Below are 24,530 nucleotides of genomic sequence, written 5' to 3' on the forward strand. Positions count from 1 at the left end.
CTCTGTTAGAATTTTTTGTTAAATGCAATCAAAATTCCCAAAATACCCATGTGTTTATTTTTTTAAAAAAAAAATAGAAAAATTTTCAAAGATTCAGGTATGAGTATTTTTATAAATTCTATTAAGTTCTGATCAACAACTAAATCCTTACAAATTTTTTCTTTTTTTCATAAAAAAAAAAAAAAAGAAGAAGGTATTTTCAGAGTTTTGACAGGATTTAATGAAAAATTCTAACGGATAGTAAAAATTGAAAAAATAAAAAAGATAAATACTCTAAATTGACACTTTTTAAAGTTTTAATACTTAATTATAAAAATAATGAAACATCAGGAATTATAAATGAAGTTTTTTTTTAAAAAAAAATTATATTATTGTTGTTGTTATTATTATTATTATTATTATTATTATTATTATTATTATTATTATTATTATTATGTATTTGAGATATATATCATACTGTCTGATTTGCAACTGGAGAGTACGTAAGACAATTGCGTGCCCTTTCAAATTTTCAAAGGCCTACTTTCCTGGTGGCTCTATTTTAGTCAACGAGTCTAGCAACTACCTTGAATTTTTGTTCACCTTCCTCATGAGTAGGGGAGTGCAGGACCCACACAAAACCAACCGGCCCCGCCCCTCAAAACACTTAACCTGCATATTATATTCGGATTTCGTTTCAGTTTTTTGCAAACCGCACGGTGCGGTGTGGTTTGCGGGTCGGGATTTTTCAAAATCATGGGGACCCAACCTGCCCCGCCCCGCACCGTTTAAATTAAAAAAAGAAAAGAAAAGAAAATTATCCTTAAGTCCTTAACCCTAGCGTTCCCTAAACCTCCTCTTATTTTTTCCTTTCTTTTCTTCTAGCGCCGCACTCTTCCTTTTCTCTTCATTTTTCATTTTTTCTTCCTACAGTACTCCTTCCTCTTCACGAACCTCTTAAGATTTCCGAGTCCATGGCGAGCGTTGCGAACATTGCGGGGTGGTCAAGGTTGTTGGAGATCCACAGGTCCGCGAGGTTCTCGTACATGCTCTCGTAACTGACAGTGAAGATCTTCAAGGTCTTTTTCTCCGGCACTCCGATCTGTATCTCTTTGATTCTCTGTTTTGTTCCTTAGAAAATATTTCGAGATTTCAGTTGAGAAAATATTACAACATTTTCTTTCTTTTGAAGTTTTTATTTTGTTGTTTGGTTTTGTGAATAGTGAGTGGTATCTTGTTTGGTTGTGGAGAAAATGTAAGAAAAAGAAAAGAAAACCGAATATTTAGAGATTCAGAGAGGTCTCTTGACTCTCTTCAACAAAACCCGCCGCGCCCCACAAACCAGCACCCCCGCCCCGCATGTACCCGCACTGCACGGGGTTCCCTTAAAATAAGCGGTTCACGGGTCTAATTTCCCCAACCTGAAGGGGTGCGGGGCGGGGCCAAAAAGGGCGGAAAACGCCCCCCCCCCCTCCCGGGCCCCATGCCTACCCCTACTCGTGAGTAATGACAATGGGCCTCCCTCTTATTACCCTACCTAGCAGGGATGAAGATCCTCAGGCCCGTTTAATAACCCCCCTCCCCTCCCTTTATGAGGGTAATTTTTTTGTTGAGTGAAAGTAAAAAGTTATTGATGTGATATAAAGTAGAAAAAATTTATATAGAAAAGTAAAAAAAAAATTTGTATTGTAGTGGGTTTTTTTTATTTAAATAATAATAAAAAATTGTTAATGTGATATAAAAAGCAAAGAAGGTTAAGGGTGCGTTTGGGATTGCGATTTCATAGACAATAAATGTGATTTTAAACCAAATCGCAGAACATAAATCGTTTGGAAATTGCGTTTTTAAAAATTGCGATTTGAAAAACGCAGATTTTCTGCGTTTTCAAATCGCAGGTAAGATGGTGCTTTTTTGAAAACGCAGAATTTTAAAGGCTAATTTGCGATTTTAAATGCTAAACTGCGATTTTGCCAAACGCTTAACTGCGTTTTTAAAAATCACTTTTTCCAAATCGCACATTTTAAAATCGTGATTTTAAATCGCACTTTTTGAAATCGCAAACCCAAACGGACCCTAAGAATGTTTTGAAGTTGATGTTTTTTGGGAGAGGTGAAAATAAGGGGAGGGGGGTTATTAAATGGGGTCTAAATGAATAATATTTGATTTATGTATTTAATAATATCTATATAATTAATGTTGACACGTCTTTTAAAAAAAATTAAATATTATAATATCATGTATATTGTTGTATGTACAAACTTTAAATCACGACCATAAAATTGATTGTAAAATTAAGAGGATCTTATTCCATTAGGGAGGGCCTTGCTTCTGAACCTCTTCCTCATGTTCAGCTTTGTTAGTGTCGTTTTTCATTTTCCACTTCTCGGTTGTTGTGTAAAAAAAAAAAATTAAATAAATAAAACCTATTGGCCAACCTGTCACTAAACAACCTTAGGAATAGGCGAGCTCAACTTATTGAACAATTTAGTTATTGTTGTAGGTGTTAAAGTACTAATTAAATGATTAAATTTACATTTTCTTATCAGCTTAAAATTTTAAGATTAGTGATGATTTAACATGATATCATAGTCAAAAGTTTAATATGGTATATGCATGGGATTGAATTGAGATTGAAGTTATAACCTAAAAAATGAGAACAAATAAAGACGAGAAATTATTTGGATCGATCACCAGCTTATTTTATTATAAAAACACCAAAAATAACCTAGGAGAGTGTGAAAGTTTACCTTAAAGTAATCTTCTTGTGATCGTCTATGAGGAGATAGGTTGACTTATTGAGTTTCAAACTGCTTTCCATAAGCCTCTCTCTCTCTCTAAAATCCAGAGCTTCTCTCTCTAAGAAGAAAAGCCTCTACACCTTTGGCCTCTCTTGCCGGTGGGAGGTTTTATGCCTCCCTCCTGGTTTTTGTTTTTTGTTTTCTTCCCCTTAGCCTTGTAGGGCTAAAAGGGTTTTGTTTTCTCCTTAGTTTTTCAGTGGAGGCTAGATTCCCCTAACCATTAGGGTTGTGTGGTGCTTTTGTCCCTCAAGTTTAGATCTGGTGGTGGTAGTGTCCCCTCTAGTCCTTATGGACTATGAGGTTTTTGTTTGTTGTTTTTCTTTGGTTTATGGCATGAAAACACCTAGGGAGGTGACAGAGGAGTGGTGCTCCGCTAGTGTCGTCGGTGACAGTTTCGGTTGTTCCTCAACGTTTTAAGCATATCGTGAGGCCAGATCTATGAAACTATGTTGTTCTCTGCTCGATACGTGCCTCTCAGCTTTGGTCGCTGGGATCTTCTGGGTTAGTTGCCAAAAAGACGGCCAGCATTCGGCGTGTAGCCCTCACGCACCAGGGTCTCTTGTCTTTTTGGGAGGCGCGTGAAGGCCACACTCTGTTCCTTTTGCCGTGGTTCGGTGGCATCCAGTGGTTTTGGTGGTGGATCTATTGGTGGGGTGTCTTTCGGTTATGGCACGCATGTTACATGCGCCATTTCGAGTGGAGTTTTTCTTCTCTGTTTGTAACTCTGTTTGAGTGGTTTTCCTATTTTCTTGTTGTATTGTTCTGAGTCTTCTGGCTTAGCTTCGGGTACACACCTTAATGGTGTTGTTCTATGTACACCTTTGGTGGTGATTTGTACCTGTTTTGAAAGATTAATGAAAGTTTCACTTTCGTCTCAAAAAAGAAAGGTTGACTAATCCAAGTAAGCCAAAAAGAAAGTTATGATAATATCGACAGCAAAGAGGGCGTCTACAGCTAAACCAATGGGCATGAGTGAGCCGGTCACGATTTTTCTGAAAGCTAGCTTGAAAGGTGATGCCCATGCTGAGTATACGACTAGCACCACCAGAAATGTCTGCCACCACCTGCAAGTGCAACAAAATTATTCATGTAGTACCTACATTGAGATTAAACGACTAGTCGTTTTCAGTTGAGGTTGGCTTGTAAATGGTGCATCTAGTTGTTTTCGCCCTTTTTGAACCCGCCCCGCACCCCTACGGGTTGTGTAAATTGGACCCGTGACCGTCATTTTATTTGTGATACCCGTGGGGTGCGCGTATGTGCGGGGAGGGGACGTGCGGGGCGGGGGGGTGCAGGGCGGGGCGGGGCGGGTTTGCCATTAGCAACAAAAACCAAGAATGAGATTGAATATCTTTGGATCTGAGAGCAACAAGAAAAAAGCAAAGATTGGCGAAAACTGAAATGGAGTAGATCTGAGGGAGTGAGAGTAATATAAGCAACCGTTTTCAAGCAAAATGCAATAGATTTGAGGGAATCAAGAGATGGTTTGACTCAAAACTTGACCACCTCGCGAACCTGTGGACCTCCAACAACCTTGACCACCCCACAACATTCGCAACGCTCTCCATGGGCTCGGAGATCTTGAGAGGTTCGTGAAGACTCAGAGGAAGGAGTACTACCGGAAGAAAAAATGAAAAATGAAGAGAAGAGGGGGGAGTGCGGCGCTAGAAGAAAAGAAAGGAAAAAAATGAAGGTGGGTTTAGGGAACACTAGGGTTAAGTGGTTAACTGGTTAAGAGTATTTTTATTTTTTCTTTTCATGCTGTGCGGGGCGGGTCCCCGATATTTTTTAACATACCGACCCGCAAACCGCACCGCACGGTTTGCTGGATTTAGGGACGAAAACCGGTTATAATGTGCGGGTTAAACATTTTTGTAGGGCGGGTCTGTGCGATTTCATCGGGGCGGGTCTTGCGGGTTCTACACACCCCTAGGTGCATCCATATATATTCTTAGCTCAAAGGTCAATAGCTAGGGGAATGTGTTGGGGGGGGGGGAGGTTACGACATTAAGAGTTAAGAATTTAACCAAATCAATATTTAACAGTATTAATACTTTTCAATAGATAGTTAGACCTTTAAAAAGCAATATTATAATTGTACTAATTAAGCAGGGGCCGGCGTAACTAGACTTTTATGTAAGAGAAATGATATTTTGCCATCTAAAGATACTATTATTGATTTTTTTTTTTATATATATATATATATATAATTTTTTTTAAATAAAAAACACAAAACCAGACCCCAACCCATTTACATGATTTTGTAATTTTTTGTTTAATAAAAAATAAAAAAAATTGTGACATGGGGTGTCAACAAATATATCATATCCCTTTACATAAAGAGATCGACGGGCAAAACAAAATAAACTTTCAGAGGGATTAATTAGTCCTTCAAAAAACATATAATTTTGGGAATATTTTTAAATTTCTGGACAAACTACTGCCCCCTTCAATCAGTTCAATGTATGGTAGCTGTGGTTCCGCCCCTAACACAAACCACGTCATAGCTTTGAATCATGGAAAAGGCAACCAATAGGCTGGCTTTAAGGAAAAATGTTTCCATATCGATCATGTGAAGCAATTTGTACCAGGAGTTTGGTTTGAATTTGTGGAGATGTCTATGTTGTAGAATCTTTTCGAAAGGTCCATGTTGGTGACTGGGTGCCAGGAAGCTATATTTGGTCTTGCAACAAAATAAGCTATATTTGCGTTCCTGAGATTGCCTAGCCTAGGTTCAAGCATGTTACAGCCCGGTCAAGATTCTCATTTTCAGATTAATGTGAAAATGGAAATATTTCAGCTTATTGTCTCGTTGATATTTGGGATTCTTTCTGGGATTTTTCATCTATTTAAGACAAATTTTCTGGAATTGTTTAGTATTGTTCGTTGAAAGGAGGGTTTAATGGCAGATTATTTGCGGGGTTCTAATGTCCATCTTCAGTGCAATATTTCTTTTACCAGATCTGTGTATGATTAGGGGTGAAAATGGAGTTACGGTTAGCGGTTATTGTCTTTAACTGGCAGTTATTTTATAAACGCTAACCGCTTAAGGTGGGGGAGATTATAAAATAAATAAAAATAAATAAATAACCATCATTTAGTGATTATTTAAAGTTATAATCACACTGCATAATCGCTTTAAAATTTAAGCATTTTGGGCCTGATTTTGGGTGTTGAGCCTTCATTAGACCTCTTTTTTGTGTTTATTTTAGATTCTTTTTTTGGCCGAATGTATGGTGTAATTTAAAACCCCATGTGAAACGATCTGGTTAAAAAATGCAATCTATTTTTTTGCTCCCATGCAAGAAAATGATACTAAACACATCTCATTTATAAATGATTGGAAAAGAAAAATGCAATCTATTTAAGGTTAAAATACTTGAGGGCATTTTTCACATTACATTAAGGCAAAACTTCACTTATAATCTCTGATCTTTCATCACTTTTTTTAAAAAAAAGTACTCAAACTTTAAAAAGTGTCAACTTAGGGTATCCATCTTTAATTTTTTTTTTTTTCAATTTCAACCCTCTGTTAAATTTTTTTGTTAAATCCTATCAAATTTTCAAAATACACATGTGTTTATTTTTAAAAAAAATTAAAAGATTCAGCATGGGTATTTTTGCAAATTCCATTAAATTCTTACTAACACCTAAGTTTTAGCAATATTTTTTTTATTAGAAAAAAAAAATAGCGGTATTTTGAAAATTTTGACAGAATTTAACGAAAATTTCCAACAGATTGTGGAAATGTAAAAAAAAAATAATAAAATAAAAGATGAATATCCTAAATTGACATTTTTTAAAATTTGTGTATATTTTTACAAAAATGATGAAAGATTAGGGGTTATAGGTGAAATTCTCATTTACATTAATAATGAAAAATTTATTAATATGGAAGCCCATGTTTTGGACTTTAGCCCAACAAAAAGCCCAAGCTACCATCAACAATTGTCACAGATGGGCTGACTAAAACCCATTTGCCTTGGGGACTGAAAATGCAATTCCAGTCACGGACGGACGTTGTTCACATTTCCATTCGCACCCGAGATTTTCCCGCCCATAATCACCCAAATCATTCTCTCTCAGTCTCTCTCTCTCTCTTTCTCTCTCTCTCTCTCTCTCACAGCAAAGCAATGGCGTCTCCACCATCTCACTCCGATGTGCAACCTCTGCTTGCTGTGGAAGCTGAATCTCAGCTCTCTTCTCTCATCTGCGGTCAGTTACTTCTCTATCACATACATACATCTCTTGCTATCGATCTTTGATCACAGTTGGTGACGTGAGAAAGTTCACGTGATTTTAAATTTCTCACTGCAATTAATCTATAGAGGTACGTTAACTATTTCTATGATACAAATTTTCTGGATTTTTTGCACTCCATCAATAGGTATGAATTGTGTGGTAATTGTGAGAATTAGATTTGTGATTGTCCGAATTTCGTACTTTCGTTCGTGTGATTTGCTCGGAATTTTTTTTTTTTTTTTTTCTGCTTTGAAAGGCAAAAGAAGGCAAAATTTGATTTGAATTCTGCTTAGAAAATGAACTCAGACGCTTTCGAAACACCGGAGAGTCTGTTAAGCGTTGAAGCTAATTCCAGCTGTTTATATTAAAGTGCTGTCAATTTCCTGGAAATGCGAGAGGCTTTATTTGATCGCATTAAATAAATGTTGAGTTAAAGATTTTGTTTAATGCTTTGTCTTTCATTCAAATGTTCTGCATTATATGGATTTTGTTTGTATTGAAATATAATAGGCATCACACCAAGAATATCAGAGAATCTTGCTAATTTTCTATTAATGCTTCGGTAATTAGTAATATTTCAAATTCGAAACTACTCTAAACAAAGCATCATCTTCTGCAATCTCTAATTTTATATTCAAAGTTTCTAGCCAGCCTTTTTCTTTTTAAGATAACTTTTATTGACTCATCAAAATCTTGTTGATTTGGTGAATGGGAGAGGTTCTATCTTGTCGCATTTTTTAAGATTCTCTTTCTCACTGGGTGGCATTTATACTAGTTTATATAACAAATGACAAAGCATATTAAAACATTGTGGAATTAATAAAGCCTCTCAAGTGAGAGGTCTTGGGTTTGACAGTCACCCCAACCAAAATCCCTGTTGCTCTAGTTGAGTCAGTTACATGCTCGATCTGCTTCCACTTTGATGACGTAGAGATTATTTTGATATTAAGATTCCTAGATTTTGTAACATCTTTTTCCCTCAGACCTGATGTTGCTTTTTCTGGATGCAGATATGTTACAAGAAGTCCAAGGGGCAATGGAGAACATGCTTAAAATGACTAAGTGAGTTCATAATTAGTACTATTAAGTTTAGAAATATTGTTTCTTATCACTACTATAACTGAATTTCTACTTTTTTTCTCCCTTGCTTGAATGCATACATGTACAGACTTTCATCTTCTTTCTCCATCACATTGTTTGCTGCTGCTGTTCCTCTTTCATATCAAATGAATAGCTTTTCCACTACATTTTTTGTAATCTTCTTGCTCAGAACACTGCTATCATGTCTGAGGATGAAGAGCTTGCTTTTGTACCTTCTGCATCTTATCACAATTTTAGTGTTCTTTGCCAAGGACTCCGCTAATGTGACATAAGGAAAAAATTTCATTTACATAGTTTCTGTAGGTATAATCTTATCACATTTTTATCTCGTCTGCATGCATTACAAGTCAACACTTTTTTTTTTATGAATAATTTCTTTCCCATTAACAACTAAAACCAATTACAACCAACAGCATAGCAGCTGAGCCAAGCTCAGTGACTTCAGCCCAGTCTCCTTACAAGAACAAGAAAACAGCAACCACAAACCAAGAAATTCAAAACACCAGGAAAACAACTCAATACACGTATACAGTAAAACTGCAGAAAGCCCAACAAAGCTAAACCAGCAAAAAACTTGCAGAATCCAAGCTTTCTGCAGAAAACCAGAATACAAACACCACTGGACATTAAACCAGCAATTCCTCATTAATATTCCAGATACGACAAAGCGTAACATTTTTCACATTCCTCTGATACCTACCTTTCCCCAAGATTCTGGTACGCACTTTTTAAATGATTTTCTTCAAGATCTGCACTTCTGTTTTGGGCAGATTACCATGCCTAATCCCATTCCTATTCCTCCAAATGTTATAAACTGAGGGAGTTCAAAATCAGCCTACATAGATGGCATATAGATCTTTCTTCTTCTAGCTGCTCCCCCCTAACCTTGCAACATCCTCCCAAAGAATAGGAGGATTATCTACATTGCATCGATTCTGTAAAAGTCTATAGGCCTTACTCACTCTCAAAAGACGCCTTAAAAGAGGAGGGTATTCATGGCTTATAAAGTGCACAGGTCATGTATCTCTTGGCGACGTGGGACACTTTAACACGTCCCTTCACGTATAGCAACTTTTGGCCAAACACATGTTCAACATCGGGAGGGAAAAATCCATCATCGTCCAAGGAACCTGGCTCTGATACCATGATAAAGTCCATTGAGTCTTACTCTTCCACAAAAGACACCTTAAGAGAAGAGATTTGCTCAAGGCTTATAAAGTCCACAACTCAGGTATACCTTGGCAATGTGGGACACTTTAACAGATTCATAGCTTCCTTCCACAAACGAGAACCGAAGCTGCACTCAAAAATAGATGACCACGGCTCTCCATTCCATTTTGACAGTACATATAAGTAACATTTCCTTTGTAGCCCCACTTAGCCAAACAATCCCCAGTAGTTAAGCAATTTTTCATCCCCAACCACAAAACAAAAACCTGTTCAGGGATAGCTAATGGGAACCAAACAAGCTGCCACCAGTCCACAATAGGATTTTTCTTCCTAATCATCTCCCAAGTGTCAGAGCTCATGTAAATTTTCTTCTTTGAGATAGACCAAATTGGCTTGTCACAAGGCCTTATATTGACATCCAGGAGTCTGCTCTGTATATCCACAAGATCATCAGACCGTGCAGGCCTCCAACTCCAAACACCATTGCACAAAACATTAGACAAAAAATTCTCAAGACTACTTTGTGCATCACATATAACCCGGAAGCCATACTTCATCAACCCTTGCTTTAAAAGAGTTGTGAGTTCTTTACTCAAATCAAACTTCCAAAGTATATGCCCATAATTCGAACACATTTCAGGCAACAAATACAATTTCACAAAATGAAAAACAAGGATTACTGAATTTCAATGAATGATAAGTTTATAACAAACTTGTCAAAGCTCATGATTCTATTTAAGCCAGTTATCCAACCACAAGTGGATATTCTTCCCATCCCCCACCTCAAACTTAATAAACTCACTGGCAGTATCCCTCAATTTTAGGAGTTTTCTCCAACTCCATGAATTGTTTTGAGATATGCCAACTTTCCAAAAACTTCTCCCCTTGAGCAGATTCTCCTTGATCCATGCTACCTAAATGGAACGAGATCAAGTCAACACTTTTCTCATTTAACTATTTTTTTTTTCCTTCTTAACTGATTTTGATGCATAAAATCTGTTGTTGCTTCCTTTATTGCATGAAAAAAAAAAAAAAAAAAAAAACATACATATCACACGGCTTCTTCTTGTTCAGTATTTTTTTTTTAAAAAAAATATATATATATCTGACCTTTCAGTACTCTCCGACATAGGGCAGATTAGGGAATATGTATACTTATTCTTGTGGTGGGGTTTAAGGAGAATTTGCGTATCTAGGGTTTAGAATTTTAAGGAGAGCCACCCCTCTGCCACTTCCTTTTTTTTTTTAAGTTATTTTTTAAATTTTATTGTTAGATCAAGCTAAAATTTTGTACGTGTGACCGTCTTTTTGTCAGTCTTACATGGATTTTTATACACGTGGCAAAAATTCCTTTAAGTTTTCAGATGGTAGATGGATGGAAATATCAAATTGATAAACTTATAACATACAAGTATCAATTTTGTCCTTTTTAAAGCTCAGGTACTTGTTTGTATAGAGCAAAACCACATGTACTAATTATGCATTTAACCCGAAAAACCAAATAAAGACTAACTTGGGCTTACAGAAAATAAACCCAAGACACCTAGAAACTCCTAGGAAGTTAATTCACAAAATCCTTAATTCGCAATAATTGCAAACAATTATAGATTGGTCCTCATAACAAAGCTAACCATTAACTTATGAAATTATTACCCAAATAAATAATAATAATAATAATAATCCTGGACTCCTAATGACTTGACTTTCAAACCATATAAAACTTTGCCTAATATGATGTCTTTTTTTTTTTTGGATGAATACGTATAATTTTATATCATCGAAACAACTAATACAATTCTCTCTATAACAGAAACTTTATATGATGTTGCATGTGAGCCACAAACTAAATCTTCGAATCTACGAAGTTGCATAAGTAACAACAAATCAATCTTCCATGGCTGCATCACTCTCTCTCCGACACATTATTTCTTTGCCATTTGGTTAGATTCTGGAAAGCAGTTTAGTTAATGAAGAATTGAACTCATTCATCTTATTCTAATCCTTTTCCTGCTGATAAATATATGTTGTCATCGCCATTATCTTTCACTTGACAAACTCTCTGCAGTGAAATTGGTCAAAATTCTGCTGGAATAATGGAAGAGATAGAGAAATGCAAATATTCTGCTCTTGAGAGGAAGGGAATCTTGGAGGAAGAGAAGGAGCGATTTCAGAAAGCTGCTTATACTATCTTAGACATGCTTAACAACAGAGATTAAAAGCCGTAAGCTCTACTTTCCACTGCTAGCCCTTTGTGCCTTGATGAAAGATATGATTTTCGAAGATAGACTCCCAGGGCACATGTTAATAAATCAGAGGTTATTCTCAGCACATATCATCATGCTTGGCATTTATTTTTGTCCCTGTTATGTATTCCACCATCATGCATCTAAAATATGTATAAAATGGTTGAAATTATCACTTAACCATAACAATAGATGGTTTACACTTACATTTGGTCAAATATCATCTTATTTTTCAAAAGATAAACAGGTGATCATTCTCTCTTAAAGCACTCAATTCTTCCACTTCTGAGCCATCAGCCATGAGAATTGTGCTTCCTCTTTTGCCAAATTTTTTCTCTGCAATTTCAAAATTTCAGAAGGTTCAATATATTATATAAGTTGGTGATTCCCATCTTGTTTAATACATAAAAATAATGCATCAATAAATTGACATGCAGTGAGCCAGAGAAATTAAATTCTGTTGAGTATGACTAATATTCCCATTGTACAAGTCTTAGTGGCCTAAATAATTTGGCCATATATTAAAACACTGAACCCCTAGGCCTTGTATTATTAACTCTTGAAATCTCATTAATTCAATTTTATATTAGTCACAATCACTCCAAATTTGTTGGTGAAATTTTTTTGACATAATTGGGATTTGTGTGTTGTTTGCTAAGGATATCTCGTAGTATCTTTGTAGTGATTCGTTAAATCAGCATTTCTTCTGGCAATTATCTCCGAAAGAAATACTAGCATTTGAGAACCTTTTGGGGGCATGCATCTTGAACATAGCGATACCTGCTAATCTGAAAAGGTCTTCTGTTGAGTCAGGCAGATTTATAAGCTTTCCCATCATGTCATCTTCTATAGCATTTTCATTTGGATGATGGCCATGGACTATCACCCTTATGGGTAATGTGCTTGATACTGTTGGAGAAGTTTCTTGAGTTCCTGCAGAACAATGGTTCGAATAATACAAAAGTTCAGATTGCTGAAAGTTCTCATGTTACCATTTATTTTTGAAAAATCTATAACCAAAAAATCGTGTAGGAAGACTAATATCTGTAGTCATAACTTGAATGAGGCTTTTGTTTACCTTCTACATTTGGATCTCCGTGACAACTCATTGCTTCATGATTCTGTGTGCCCTCATTTGGTGCTGTATGCTGCAAAGAACAGGCAGTGAATTAGCTACTCATTGAGAACTGTCATTACACAAATTTATGATAAGTCCTGGGAAATAATGAAATATCTCTTATTGCAAAATTCTAGTATTTAACTGCCTTTGTTCAAATTTAAATCTCTTGCTTTCCTTTTTGGATCCTCCCAAAATACATGTCCACTTTCAAAAAGTGAAAGTTCACGCTTCTTCAATTTCATATATGTTATACAGGAATTCTACAAACTGGAAATTTCATTATGTTATTATTAGAAGAAAAGATATTTCAAGATATTTTTCATTATGTTTATAAACAATATGCTTGAATTATTTTGCTTGCAATGTTTACTGACATGTATGCATGTACATATGTGATCATGTGGATTGTGTGGACTTATTTGCTTTCGACATGTTGTAGTCATATGTTATATGAGCATATTTTAAGTATGTTAAATATTTCAAACACTATATCGACTTACTTTAATTAATAGCACCATATATGCAAATTAGATTTCGTATGTTACATGCCAATGGTCTTTGGAGCAAATGGCAAATCATGGGTTTAATCCTGTATGAGTATATCAGTTGTATTAGTAGTCTATAGAAAAAGTGCTGTGAATTGTAATATCCCCCAAGGCTAATCTTGTTACATACAATAGTTGGTTAAAATGTACTATAAATATTTTCATGACGAGGACATAACTATAATATAATAAAGAAAACTAGAATATATTATATATAAATCTAATAAATAAAAATAGAATATATTCTATTTATAATATTAATAATAAAAATATCAAATGCTTTCACTAATGACTCCTAAATTTAGTTATTCATGTCCTTTTTAAAAGTTCCAAAACAATGAAAGTTTTTAGTTTAATAGACTTTTCTCTTGTACTTTAACAGCCAGATAAGAAAAATCAGGCTCGCACTCATAGTGTATATATGGTGAAAGGTAAAGATATATACCTCTATAGTCAGGCCGCCAAGCAATTCTGTTAGAAATGGTATTTCTTCTAGCACCTCTTGTTTTAAGCCCTTCAAATACTGAATGCAGGAGCCAATATAAACAAAATACATCTGGTATTAGAGTGAGTTATAAAAATCTCAAGAAGGAAAGAAAACTACGTATTTCCAGCTTCTATATTTTGAATGCAAAATGCCATGGATGAAAATGCGGTTTGTTTAGCTCATAATATCCATACAAGAAAAAGGTCGTGCTTTATTTTCTTACCAAACCATAAGGGTTCTTCTGCTTTGTCAAGATCAAAGCAGCCCTACATGTGCTTGAAAATGTTGTTTGTTTGGCTCATACAAGAAAAAGGTCATGCTTTATTTTCTTACCAAACCATAAGGGTTCTTCTGCTTTGTCAAGATCAAAGCAGCCCTACACGCGCTTGAAAATGCTGTTTGTTCGGCTCATAAAATCCATACAAGAAAAAGGTCCTGCTTTATTTTCTTACCAAACCATAAGGGTTCTTCTGCTTTGTCAGGATCAAAGCAGCCCTACATGTGCTTGTTTAAGATTTGTTTCAACTTTGTTAGCCTCCATCTGGAAATTTTTCAGTGAGAAGTAACTTTTCCCTATAACTTCTTTTGTGATGTCTAATCTCTTTTAATTTCTTCAAAAAAAAAAAATTCTGATTACATTCGAGAATACAACAGATCATAATTTTCCAAACCTGAATGAAGTTGTTGATCATTTTCGTTCCATCTTCACCATGTTGCTGCACCATTTCCTTGAAACCATGATGACTGATTCTAATGACCTGTGACAGTCTCCTCGTTCTCACTGTAAAAGGTTGTGGGATATTGAAAATTACCCCAATTTCCCCTGCCATGTCTGCAGATCCTAGTTTCAACAAAAACTGAAAACCTCATGTGAGTTCTGCTGCCGAATAACATAAAATTTGGGTTAGATCACTCTCAGAATGATTTCTGGGTCCGTGGGGTGGGGGGGGGGGGGGGGGGGGGGGAGGAGGGGGGGGAGTTGGAATTATTTTGGAACTCTCTGCTGTATTTGTATTTCTGCCTTTTGGTGATTTTGGAATTTTGTTTTCTGTTTCGATATATATCGTATTCCTATGAGGTGTTGATAGTTGAGGTGGAACTTTTTCTTTTCCTTCCCATTTATGACTACATTTTCCCATCGTGAAAATGGTTTACAGAAAATTATTGAACATTTTCTCCTTGATAATTGCAGGGCGTTGTTGAAAGAGTATATAGACAAAAAGAGAAAAAGTGGCCTTCCAGTGAGTCTACTGTGGCGTGATCCATCATTCTTGTAGATACACTAGAAGCTATCAGCAGTCAGCAGTTGGCAGTCTGTCTGATGTTTCTTGCTTTGAGCAAGAAAATATGTTACTTCCTCTTTAATTTTCTTAGTCTTCTTTGGTTCACATTGATCTAGTATAGCTGTGGCATATGATGATTAGAGTGTAAATGCATTAGAAATTTCAAGAAAATTACTTCTTCTTTTTCTGCTCTATATCTGCATATTAAATTGTGAATCTGCCACCTCTTCTCTATCTCTATCTTTCTGGATTAGTCAAACATAGTAAGAATATTCAATGTTATTAGTAAATTGGGATTTCATTCAATGAAGAAGTGCTGAAGCATACCTGTTCTGTCCCATTCTTGTATGTCACCATGTCCTGCGATTTCAGATTTGCATCAGAGATTGCACAGAATGAGAATGTGAGAGGAAGTGACAGATGCTATACCACTGCTCCTGATACTATGATGTAGAAATCTGTTGGTATTTCGTTTTGTAAGATAATATCCATCTTAGGTGGGAAATATTCTGCTTTAATCTCTGACACCTGTGAGAAGAAACGCCATCAGGTACTGCTGAAATAGCAATTTTTTTGAATTAAAGATTGATTTTTTCTACTTAGTACTCTGAATGTCTCATTTTTGTATTTAGACCATGAAATGGTTCCTCTGAATCTTTTGCACTTGATACAGAAGATTCATTAAGATCTCACTATCATTAATGCTACTATGAAGTCGTGTAATTGGATTGAGAGGGAAGAAAGATGTTTACCAACTGGACGATAAGGTCTTCGGAGATTCCTTTAAAGAGGTAGGCCTCCTCAACAGTTTTCCAAAAGAGATGCTGAGCAATGCCTGACCTTATTGCCTTGGGCAGGTCCTCTAGCACTTGTTCCTGCTTTAGCTCTGCTGTCTTGAATTTGAGTTGCACGTGTGCCAGCATTTGCTCTCTCAGGCCTTCTGGGAGTCTATTCTTGCTTGCATATCGCAGTGTCTTATTGATGGCATCTCTCTGTGAAGCCATCAAGTCAATAGTAAATATCCAAAGTGTGATTTTATGATAAATGCTATTTAGTAGACTGATTACTGTCTAACTGGGATGATGTGACATTGAAAATCAGTTATTAATTTTTCCTTTTACAATGTCTTTATTGATCAAAAGACAGATTTTCACTACTACGTCATCTCAGTTGTATAGCAAGCAGTTTACGAAATAGCATTATTCTTGTTTTTGTTGAGACGGAACAAAAGCCCTTCATAGGTTGTTTTGTTGAAGAGAAATGTTATTTAGTAGACTGCTATAAGACTACCAATCTAACTGGGATGATGTGACATTGAAAATTAGCCATTAATTTTTTCTTTTGTTACAAAGCTCCTATTGATCCAAAGCCTGATTTTCATTACAATATCTCAATTTTATAACAGTTTATTAAATAAATAGCATTACTCTTGTTTTATATTGAGACCGAGCAAAAGCCCTTCATAGGTTTTATTTAAGAGAAATACTATTTAGTAGTCTGCTATGCGATTACAATATAACTGGAATGACGTGACAGTGAAAATTAATTATTAATTTTTTGTTTTTACAAAGCCCCTGTTGATCTAAAAGCTTACTATTACTGTCACATCATCCTAAGTGTATAACAGTCATATAATAGTCTACTAAATAGGATTATTCTTTTGTTGAAATGTAATTTGGAGAGGGCATAAGAGTAATTTTACCATGACAAATGTTCGTAAAGCACTATGGACGATGAGAATTGTCATGTTTCCAATGAGATAAGCAGTGAGGCCAATGTTAAAGAGCATGTACAGCATATTAAAAACCTTCTCCCCAGTATTCACTGCATGCAGGTCACCGTAGCCAACGGTGGTGAGGGTGACAACTGACCAATAAATGGAATACGTGTAGCCCAACCAGATGCTCCTATGTTTGAAGTCCTGGACTAGTGTTCCAATCCATGTATCTTCCGGTTTCTTATGATGGATGGCAAGCCAGAAATAGAAGCACCCAGCTGAGTGCACTGCAAACAGTGTGACCTGCGGTAGATTAATCAGATTTCTTAATGAGAATGTTAAGATAAGAAGTATTATGGAGGTATAGCGGGAAGAAAATATCAAGATTGTCTATAATTATTTAAATTCATTTGAATTTAAGAGAATTCAAGTAAGTAATTATGAGAGACCACTTATGAGACTCACCTAACATGATAAATGTTTGAACAGTCCAATTTTTATTTAGTCAAGTATGTTTCATAAGTGATTTCTCACAATTACTTGCTTGAATTCTTTTAAATTTAAACAAATAATTGTAGACGATTTAAAAAAAAAGAAAGAAAAGAAAAATAAATAAATAGCACTTACGCATATCAGCTTAATGTATCTTGTCCAAAAGTAGCTGAAGCGTGTGTCTTTCTCTAACCTGGATAGGGTCAGTGATTATTAGATTAGAAGTTGCTGCTTTAATTCAAGAGCTGTCATTACTTTTTTTTTTTTTTTTTTATTTATTTATTACGAAAATATGTTATGAAAGTAGAATTTTACAGTAAATTCTACTAGTAGTCAATTGTATTTAATTGGGAGTCACAATCACTCCCATTTTAAATTGGTTAAGATAGCGTATTTTAAGTAGCTAACATGAGAAGTTACTTAAAACACGTCACATTAACTAGTGTGAAATGAATGGGTATGAAGAGTAGTATTACTCTAAAAGAATTAATGGGACCAATGTAACGTGGTGGTAAAACGTACAGTGTTGTTGATTCGAGTTAGGCAAGCTACCATTATTTCAGGATCAGAATCCTTTACAATCAGGGATTCTGAACAAATTGGTTATACTTACAATCGGATAGCCATTTGTAAAAGGCTCTCGACGGAGTTTACCTGTCCGAACAAGTGCATGGGCAGCTCGAATACCTGCTCAGACAGGTGGGTCCTTCATGGGCCTATAATAATTGCAAAAATCCCCTGCAATCTATGTAGGAGGATTAAAGGAGATCCTTATTTATTTTTTATTTTTTGACATGTCTACACAAAAGGGAGAGGGGACATTCGAATTAGTAACCTTCGCTTCATGAGGCGTAGTTTCCAGTCGATTAAGCTATCCCTTGAAGGCAAGGGGATCCTTATTTCTAAATCAACAGCCCTCGAGTTGAGCTTTTAATAGTGAAATAATTTTAAACAACATTAACAGCATTGGTAAATCAGAAATAGAAACTAGATTTTGAACAATGAATGCATGTTTGGTTGCAGATCGTTATTGGAATAGCTTAAAAAAAATTTTAAAAAAATAAAAATAAATAAAAAAAAAAAATAAAAAAAATAAAAAATAAAATAAAAAATAAAAAAATAAAAAAAAAAGAAGAAGAAGAAGAAGACGTTATTACCTTGTAAAAAGTTCACTGACACGCCTGAGTCGCCAGAGGCGAAGCATGTTGAGAAAGTCAAAGAGCCCACCATGGCTCGTTCTGCCGGTGAGGATTCTGTATATTAACTGAAAGGGTAGGGTTGAGGCTACGTCCATGGGAAACCATAATTTTCTGACATACCTGATCAAATGAAATTGCAAATCTTGGAAACTAATCATGGTTACTTATTAGTTATTCGAAATGGGTCTTTTTCTCAAACAAGTGGTCAATTTGATTCCTACCATGTACCAAAATCTTTAGACAATTGGTAGATTTGCTGCTGGTAAACTGTCCTAGAACCACATAAAATTAATGCAATTGCGATTTACCTTTTCTGATATACTTAAGTTTTTAAGACAAACGATGATCTAACATTGTATCAGAGCAGAGATTCTAAATTTGAATTCTGTCTCTTTTATTTACTTCTCGTTTCAATTAAATATTCTACATGTTCAGGGTTTATCTATTAAAAAAGAGTTAAAGTTTGATTAAAATCCATCTAATTTATCGCTTGATGATATCTAATGCAAGTATGATTATAAACCATTAAATCTCCCAAGAATTAATAAAGGATTATTTTTGGACAATTTTTTTTTTTTTTTATATGTTTAGTCTATTAAACTGACATGTATCTTTAGAGTATACAATTACATGGGTTTATTAAAAAATGCATGTAAGAATCATATGTTTTAGGAATAGACTGTATTTAAAAATTTCTTTCAATCCAATTTGGATGAAAATTTTGTCCTTTTTTTTAATTTTTTTTTTAGGAGGGTTATTTATTTAGAATACCCAATTTTAGATGGATTGAAATTACATTTATTCGGTCTCATCCATTATTTTTATTCTTCAAAATAATTTTTTAAAAACTTAGTCATTTCTAACCTTTTCAAATTAAATGCCCAAATACAGTGAGCTGAACTAAATTTTTTAAGAAAACTCTACTTATAGTCTCAGATCTTTCATCATTTTTACAATTAAGTATTCAAAATTTAAAAAGCGTCAATTTAGCTTATTCATCTTTCAATTTTTTTTCAATTTAAACTCTCTATTAGAATTTTTCGTTAAATGCTATCAAAATTTCTAAAATGCCACTGTGTTTTTTTTTTTTAAAAAAAAAATTATAAAAATTTTCAAAATTCTGCAAATTTCGTTAAATTCTGACCCAATACCTAAATCCTTAAAAAAAATTCTTTTTTTTTAAAAAAAAAAAATAAGGTATTTTGAGAATTTTGACAGGATTTAATGAAAAATTATAACGGATGATTAAAATTGAAAAAAAAAATTAATTAAAAAGATAAATACCCTAAATTGATACTTTTTAAAGTTTGAGTACTTAATTGTAAAAATAATGAAAGATGAAAAATTATAAGTGAAGTTTTTTAAAATTCTTTTTATATTATTATTGTTGTTGTTGATTATTATTATTATTATATCATACCGACTGATTTTGCAACTGGAGAGTTCGTAAGACAACTGCCTGCCCTTTCAAATTTTCAAAGGCCTACTTTCCTGGTGGCTCTATTTTAGTCAACGAGTCTAGCAACTGCCTTGGATTTTTGTTCACCTTTCTCGTGAGTAATTAATGACAATGGTCCTCCGTGATAAGGATCCTCTCTACTAATTTACTAAACGGATAGTATTTGATTTATGTATTTAATAGTATATATATATATATAATTAATGTTGACATATAAATTAAATGATATAATATCATGTATGTCATTTTATATACAAACTTTAAATCACGAACATAAAAATTAATTGTAAAATTAAGAGGATTTTATTTCAATGAAAAATGCTAAATCTTCTTCTAGTGCCTTTTTATGTTGACGTGACACTATATATGCTGTCTAACAAGGATAAGAATCCTCTTTGCTAAATGGATAGTATTTGATTTATATATAATAGTATATATGTAATTAATGTTGACACTTTTTTTTAAAAAAAAATTAAATGATATAATATCATTTTGTATGTACAAACTTTAAATCACGACCATAAAAATTGATAGTAAAATTAAGAGGATCATATTCTATTGAGGAATGCTAAAGCTCATTCTAGTGTCTTTTTATGCTGACATGGCAGCATGTATTTTTTTAATAAAAACAGAAGAGATAAATCAAACTGTAGTTTTTCTTTATTAAAAACATAGTGACATATCAGCATAGAAGGACCCTAGATAGGCACTCGAAGAAGTTTTAGCATTTCTCCTATTCCATTAGGGAGGGCCTCGCTTCTGAACCTTTCTCTCCTGTTCAGTTTTGACATTATCGTTTTTCCTTTCTCACTTCTCGGGTGTTGTGTAAAAAAAAAAAAAAAAAAAACCTATTGGCCAACCTATCACTAAACAACCTTAGGAATGGGCGAGCTCAACTTATTGAACAACTTAGTTATCAACGTAGATGTTAAAGTATTGATTAAATGATTAAAATTGTATTTTCTTATCAACTTAAATTTTTAAGATGAGTAATAATTTAACATGGTATTATATATAACCTAAAAAATGAGAATAAATAAAGATGAGAAATTATTTGGATCAATCCTCGGCTTAGTTTATTATAAAAACACCAAAAATAACTTAGGAGAGTGAAAGTTTACCTTAAAGCAATCTTCTTGTGCTCATCTACGAGGAGATAGGTTGACTTATCCAAGTAAGCCACAAAGAAAGTTACGATAATATCGGCGGCAAAGAGGGCATCTACGGCTAAATCAACGGGCATGAGCGAGCCGATCGCGATTTTTCCGAAAGCTAGCTCGAAAGGTGATGCCCATGCTGAGTATACGACAAGCACCACCAGAAATGTCTGCCACCACCTGCAACAAAATTATTCATGTAGTACGTACATTGAGATTAGACGACTAGTCGTTTTTTGTTGAGGTTGGCTTGCAAATGGTGCAATATCCATAATTCCATATATATGCTTATCTCAAAGGTCAATAGGGGAATATGTGTTGGGGGTAGCTTGCAAATGATTGAGTCGTCATAGTCTTAGAAGTCAATACCTAATTGGTTTCTTGTGTTACTTGTGTAACCGGTAATTTATTGTTTATATATTTAAAAGGAAACTATCAATAAGAGAAGTAATGAGTTGATTATTATTTTAAAATATAATTTTTTGTATTTTGGAGGTCAACGTTTCCTCAAAGTAGCTGTAAGAGATCACGACTTTCTCGAAATAGCCGATTTATTATTTTCTATGTTTTGTTACTAGTGAGTTCTCATCAATTATGATACCCGTGGGGCCGTAAGTTCTTAGATATTTTTGAACTATAAAAAACAATTTTCTCTTGTTACGATCTTGAAGGTTAATGATTTAACCAAATCCATCAGTATTTAACAATATTAATACTTTTCAATAGATAGTTAGACCTTTAAGAACCAAGATCAGAATTGCACTAATTAAGCAAGGGCCAGCGAAACTAGACTTTTATGTAAGAGAAATGATATTTTGCTATCCAAAGACACATTTATTGTTTTTTTAAAAAATAAAAATAAAAAACACAAAACTAGACCCTAACCCATTTACATGATTTTATGATTCTTTTGTTTAATAATAATAATAATAATTAATAATTATGTCATGGGGTGGCAACATATCATGTCTCTTTACGAAAACAGAGACGGGCAAAACAAAATAAACTTTTAGAGGGATTAATTAATTAGTCCTCAAATTAAAAACATATAATTTTGGGAATATTTTTAAATTTTTGGACAAACTACTGCCCCCTTCAATAGTTCAATGTATGCTGTAGCTGTGGTTCCGCCCCTAACACAAACCACGTCATAGCTTTGAATATTCATGGAAAAGGAAACCAATAGGCTGGCTTTAAGTAAAATGTTTCCGTATCGATCATGTATGGACATTAATGGACCAGCAAAGAAAATAAAGAACTCCAAGTCAAGAATGAATTACAGCAATGAAAACACAAAGCTGGGAACTATATATATATATATTGGGCAATTAGAAGAGAAAAATATTGGAAATCAAGAAACAAGAAAAGAAAGAGTAATTTGTTACCTGTATCTACGATCGTAGGGAGCGATAACGTATTTCCTGAGCTGCGAGTATCCTTCATCCACGACGGTTCCAAAAGCCGGTAAAAGGCTGCTGGAAACTGACGTCAAGTTCCTGATCTCACCACTTGACCGCCTTCTGTATAGCAAAGGTACAGGTGACGGCCTTGTCTCCGATGACATCTTCGCTGGCCGGAATATCCTATTCTTCTTCTGATCTAAATGCACTACACACATGCACAATAGAGAGAGAGAGACAGAGAGAGAGAGAGAGATTGTTGTTTAGTGTTATATATAATATTTATAGTATTTAATTAATTTGTGCAGTAGTGATAATTTATTTTAATGAAGTTTAATTGATTCTATTATTTAAATAATCTGATTAGTCAAAAGTTCAAACCCTCAAAGTCAGACAATACTTATATACTAATATACACGTACGTTGCACCGAATTCTCGTGACCATCCCATCATCCGATTTTCACTAATATTCTTGTAATTTTGGACGGTTCCAATCGAGTAATTCTAATAGTACATTAATTCTCCATAAAATAAAAAATAAAAAAAATAAGATAGCTTTTAAAATCATTATTAATTTGATTAAAATTATCATTTAATCAATCACACACTCAATAGTAATTTTAAATGCAACCTCATTTTTTTATGGATAGTTGATGAACGCTTAATATTCATGTAGAGTTCCAATCAACCTAACTGTGGGACGCTTGTTGGGAGTGTCATTCTCTGCCGCTTAGAATGAGTGATGATCAATTCAATATAACTAATAATATATAGTTGAAAATAACAACATTATTGATCCATTAGTCTTACACTCTCCCGTATTGGGACCATTTTTGACATTCATGCATGGTGTGACTATAACATATTATATACAAAAAGAATTAATATAGATATAATCTTTCCATTTCTTTACTCAAGTTGATATGGAGAATTTTTTAGGAAGAATAAAAAATTGGTCTTTGGATTTTCAACCGTTTAAAAAATGGTTCCATAGTTATAAAAAATAATAATTGGCCATTGGGTTTTCGATCTTTTAAAAATTAGTCATTAAATCAATTTTTTTTTTTTTCAATCGAAATTGCTAACAGAATTTTAAGTTTGGTGCACCTCCAAACTAGCTAGCAAAGTGCGGCCTACACCCATCACCTCCACCCCACGCAATGCGGTCTCCACCCAACTCTTATGCCAAAAGGAATGGAGATCGAGCCTTCTCACAGAAAAGTGGATGGCAGATTGGGGTCTTTGACAATGCACCTCCTCTATTACAGGGGGTTGGACGGGAGCAGGGCCGGCTCGATATATTTTGAGGTCTAAGAAAAGAATTTTAAATGAGGCATTTTCTCGTGGTTCCCACTCTCGGTAATTGCATGTTGTTTTTGTAAAGCTATAACTTGTATTTTAACAAGTCTTTTTTCCTGAGCCCCATTCTCTTCATTGGCTTTCTTGTAGTCCACATCCTTTTAGTTGAATCTCCTAATAAAAGAAAAAATAAACTTTTTTTTTTCTTGGTATTAATTGTTGTGTTCTTGGGCCTCTAACTATTTTTTTTTTTTTATTGAAGTTAAAGAGTCTCCGTCAAGAGATCATTTTTTTTCTTCAAACAAATCTATCTTTGGGGGCCTTATTCCATTGGGAAAAAACCATTTCAGCTTATGATTAGGTTTTTTTTCTTTTTCTTTTTTCAAACAAACTTGTCTTTGCGGTCTTATTCCACTGTAAAAAACCTTTTCAGATTATGATTAGGCTTTTTTTTTTTTTTTTTTTTAACAAGCCTATCTTTGTGGGCCTTATTCCACTTGGAGACCTTAGACGACCGCCTAACTAGTCTTATGGTTGAGCCAGCCCTATACAGAAGACTCTGCCCCTCACAGAGAAGGGTGGAGGTCGCACATCCACCTCCTCTGTGGGGTGTGGTCTCAACCAACAATGTTTGTCAAAGTGGTGGAGGTGACTGCATCTTCTTCGTCACTCCTACTATTTTTTTTTTTTTAATATAATTAAAACTTTAGATAAATATTGGGTATGAAGTGTCTATTTTATTACTTGGCAATTAGTGACTAAGCTAATTGTTGGCTTGATAGAAACTCCATCAGTAATTTGGGCAGAAAAACTAATGGTTGGATTGATTTTTTAAAGG

The 24,530-nt window shown here is 34.4% G+C and overlaps 2 protein-coding genes across 3 annotated transcripts; one reads left to right on the forward strand and one right to left on the reverse strand.

The window, feature by feature from the left end:
• The first annotated feature begins 6,831 nt into the window (after positions 1–6,831).
• On the forward strand, positions 6,832–15,403 carry LOC133871206 (uncharacterized). Its single transcript, XM_062308599.1, has 4 exons — positions 6,832–6,992; positions 8,030–8,081; positions 11,356–11,511; positions 14,878–15,403. The coding sequence occupies exons 1-3, from the start codon at positions 6,911–6,913 to the stop codon at positions 11,504–11,506; spliced, it is 285 nt and encodes a 94-aa protein (XP_062164583.1). The 5' UTR covers positions 6,832–6,910; the 3' UTR covers positions 11,507–11,511; positions 14,878–15,403.
• LOC133871205 (potassium channel KAT3) lies at positions 11,394–22,632 on the reverse strand. 2 transcript variants are annotated; one of them, XM_062308598.1, is made up of 14 exons: positions 22,378–22,632; positions 20,957–21,172; positions 18,335–18,496; positions 17,313–17,370; positions 16,671–16,988; positions 15,721–15,960; positions 15,398–15,496; positions 15,296–15,328; positions 14,357–14,542; positions 13,644–13,721; positions 12,612–12,681; positions 12,314–12,466; positions 11,741–11,869; positions 11,394–11,650 (listed from the first exon to the last, which is right to left on the reverse strand). In XM_062308598.1, the coding sequence occupies exons 1-13, from the start codon at positions 22,608–22,610 to the stop codon at positions 11,766–11,768; spliced, it is 1,950 nt and encodes a 649-aa protein (XP_062164582.1). In that variant the 5' UTR covers positions 22,611–22,632; the 3' UTR covers positions 11,394–11,650; positions 11,741–11,765. The 2 variants fall into 2 exon arrangements, with proteins under 2 accessions (XP_062164582.1, XP_062164581.1); XM_062308597.1 differs by lacking the exon at positions 11,394–11,650 and having other exon boundaries at positions 11,672–11,869.
• Positions 22,633–24,530: the final 1,898 nt, after the last annotated feature.

Source organism: Alnus glutinosa, chromosome 6 (assembly GCF_958979055.1).
Source record: "Alnus glutinosa chromosome 6, dhAlnGlut1.1, whole genome shotgun sequence".
Taxonomy (NCBI): Eukaryota; Viridiplantae; Streptophyta; class Magnoliopsida; order Fagales; family Betulaceae; genus Alnus; species Alnus glutinosa.

Excerpts from the sequence above, each read along its gene's own strand:
- LOC133871206 (XM_062308599.1), top strand. The coding sequence starts at position 6,911 with ATGGCGTCTCCACCATCTCACTCCGATGTGCAACCTCTGCTTGCTGTG. Across the intron at positions 6,993-8,029 it reads GCTCTCTTCTCTCATCTGCG|ATATGTTACAAGAAGTCCAA; the intron begins GTCAGTTACTTC and ends TTCTGGATGCAG. Across the intron at positions 8,082-11,355 it reads AACATGCTTAAAATGACTAA|TGAAATTGGTCAAAATTCTG; the intron begins GTGAGTTCATAA and ends AACTCTCTGCAG.
- LOC133871205 (XM_062308598.1), bottom strand. The coding sequence starts at position 22,610 with ATGTGTGTAGTGCATTTAGATCAGAAGAAGAATAGGATATTCCGGCCA. Across the intron at positions 18,497-20,956 it reads CACAAGAAGATTGCTTTAAG|GTATGTCAGAAAATTATGGT; the intron begins GTAAACTTTCAC and ends TCATTTGATCAG. Across the intron at positions 11,870-12,313 it reads AGACCTTTTCAGATTAGCAG|AGAAAAAATTTGGCAAAAGA; the intron begins GTATCGCTATGT and ends TTGAAATTGCAG.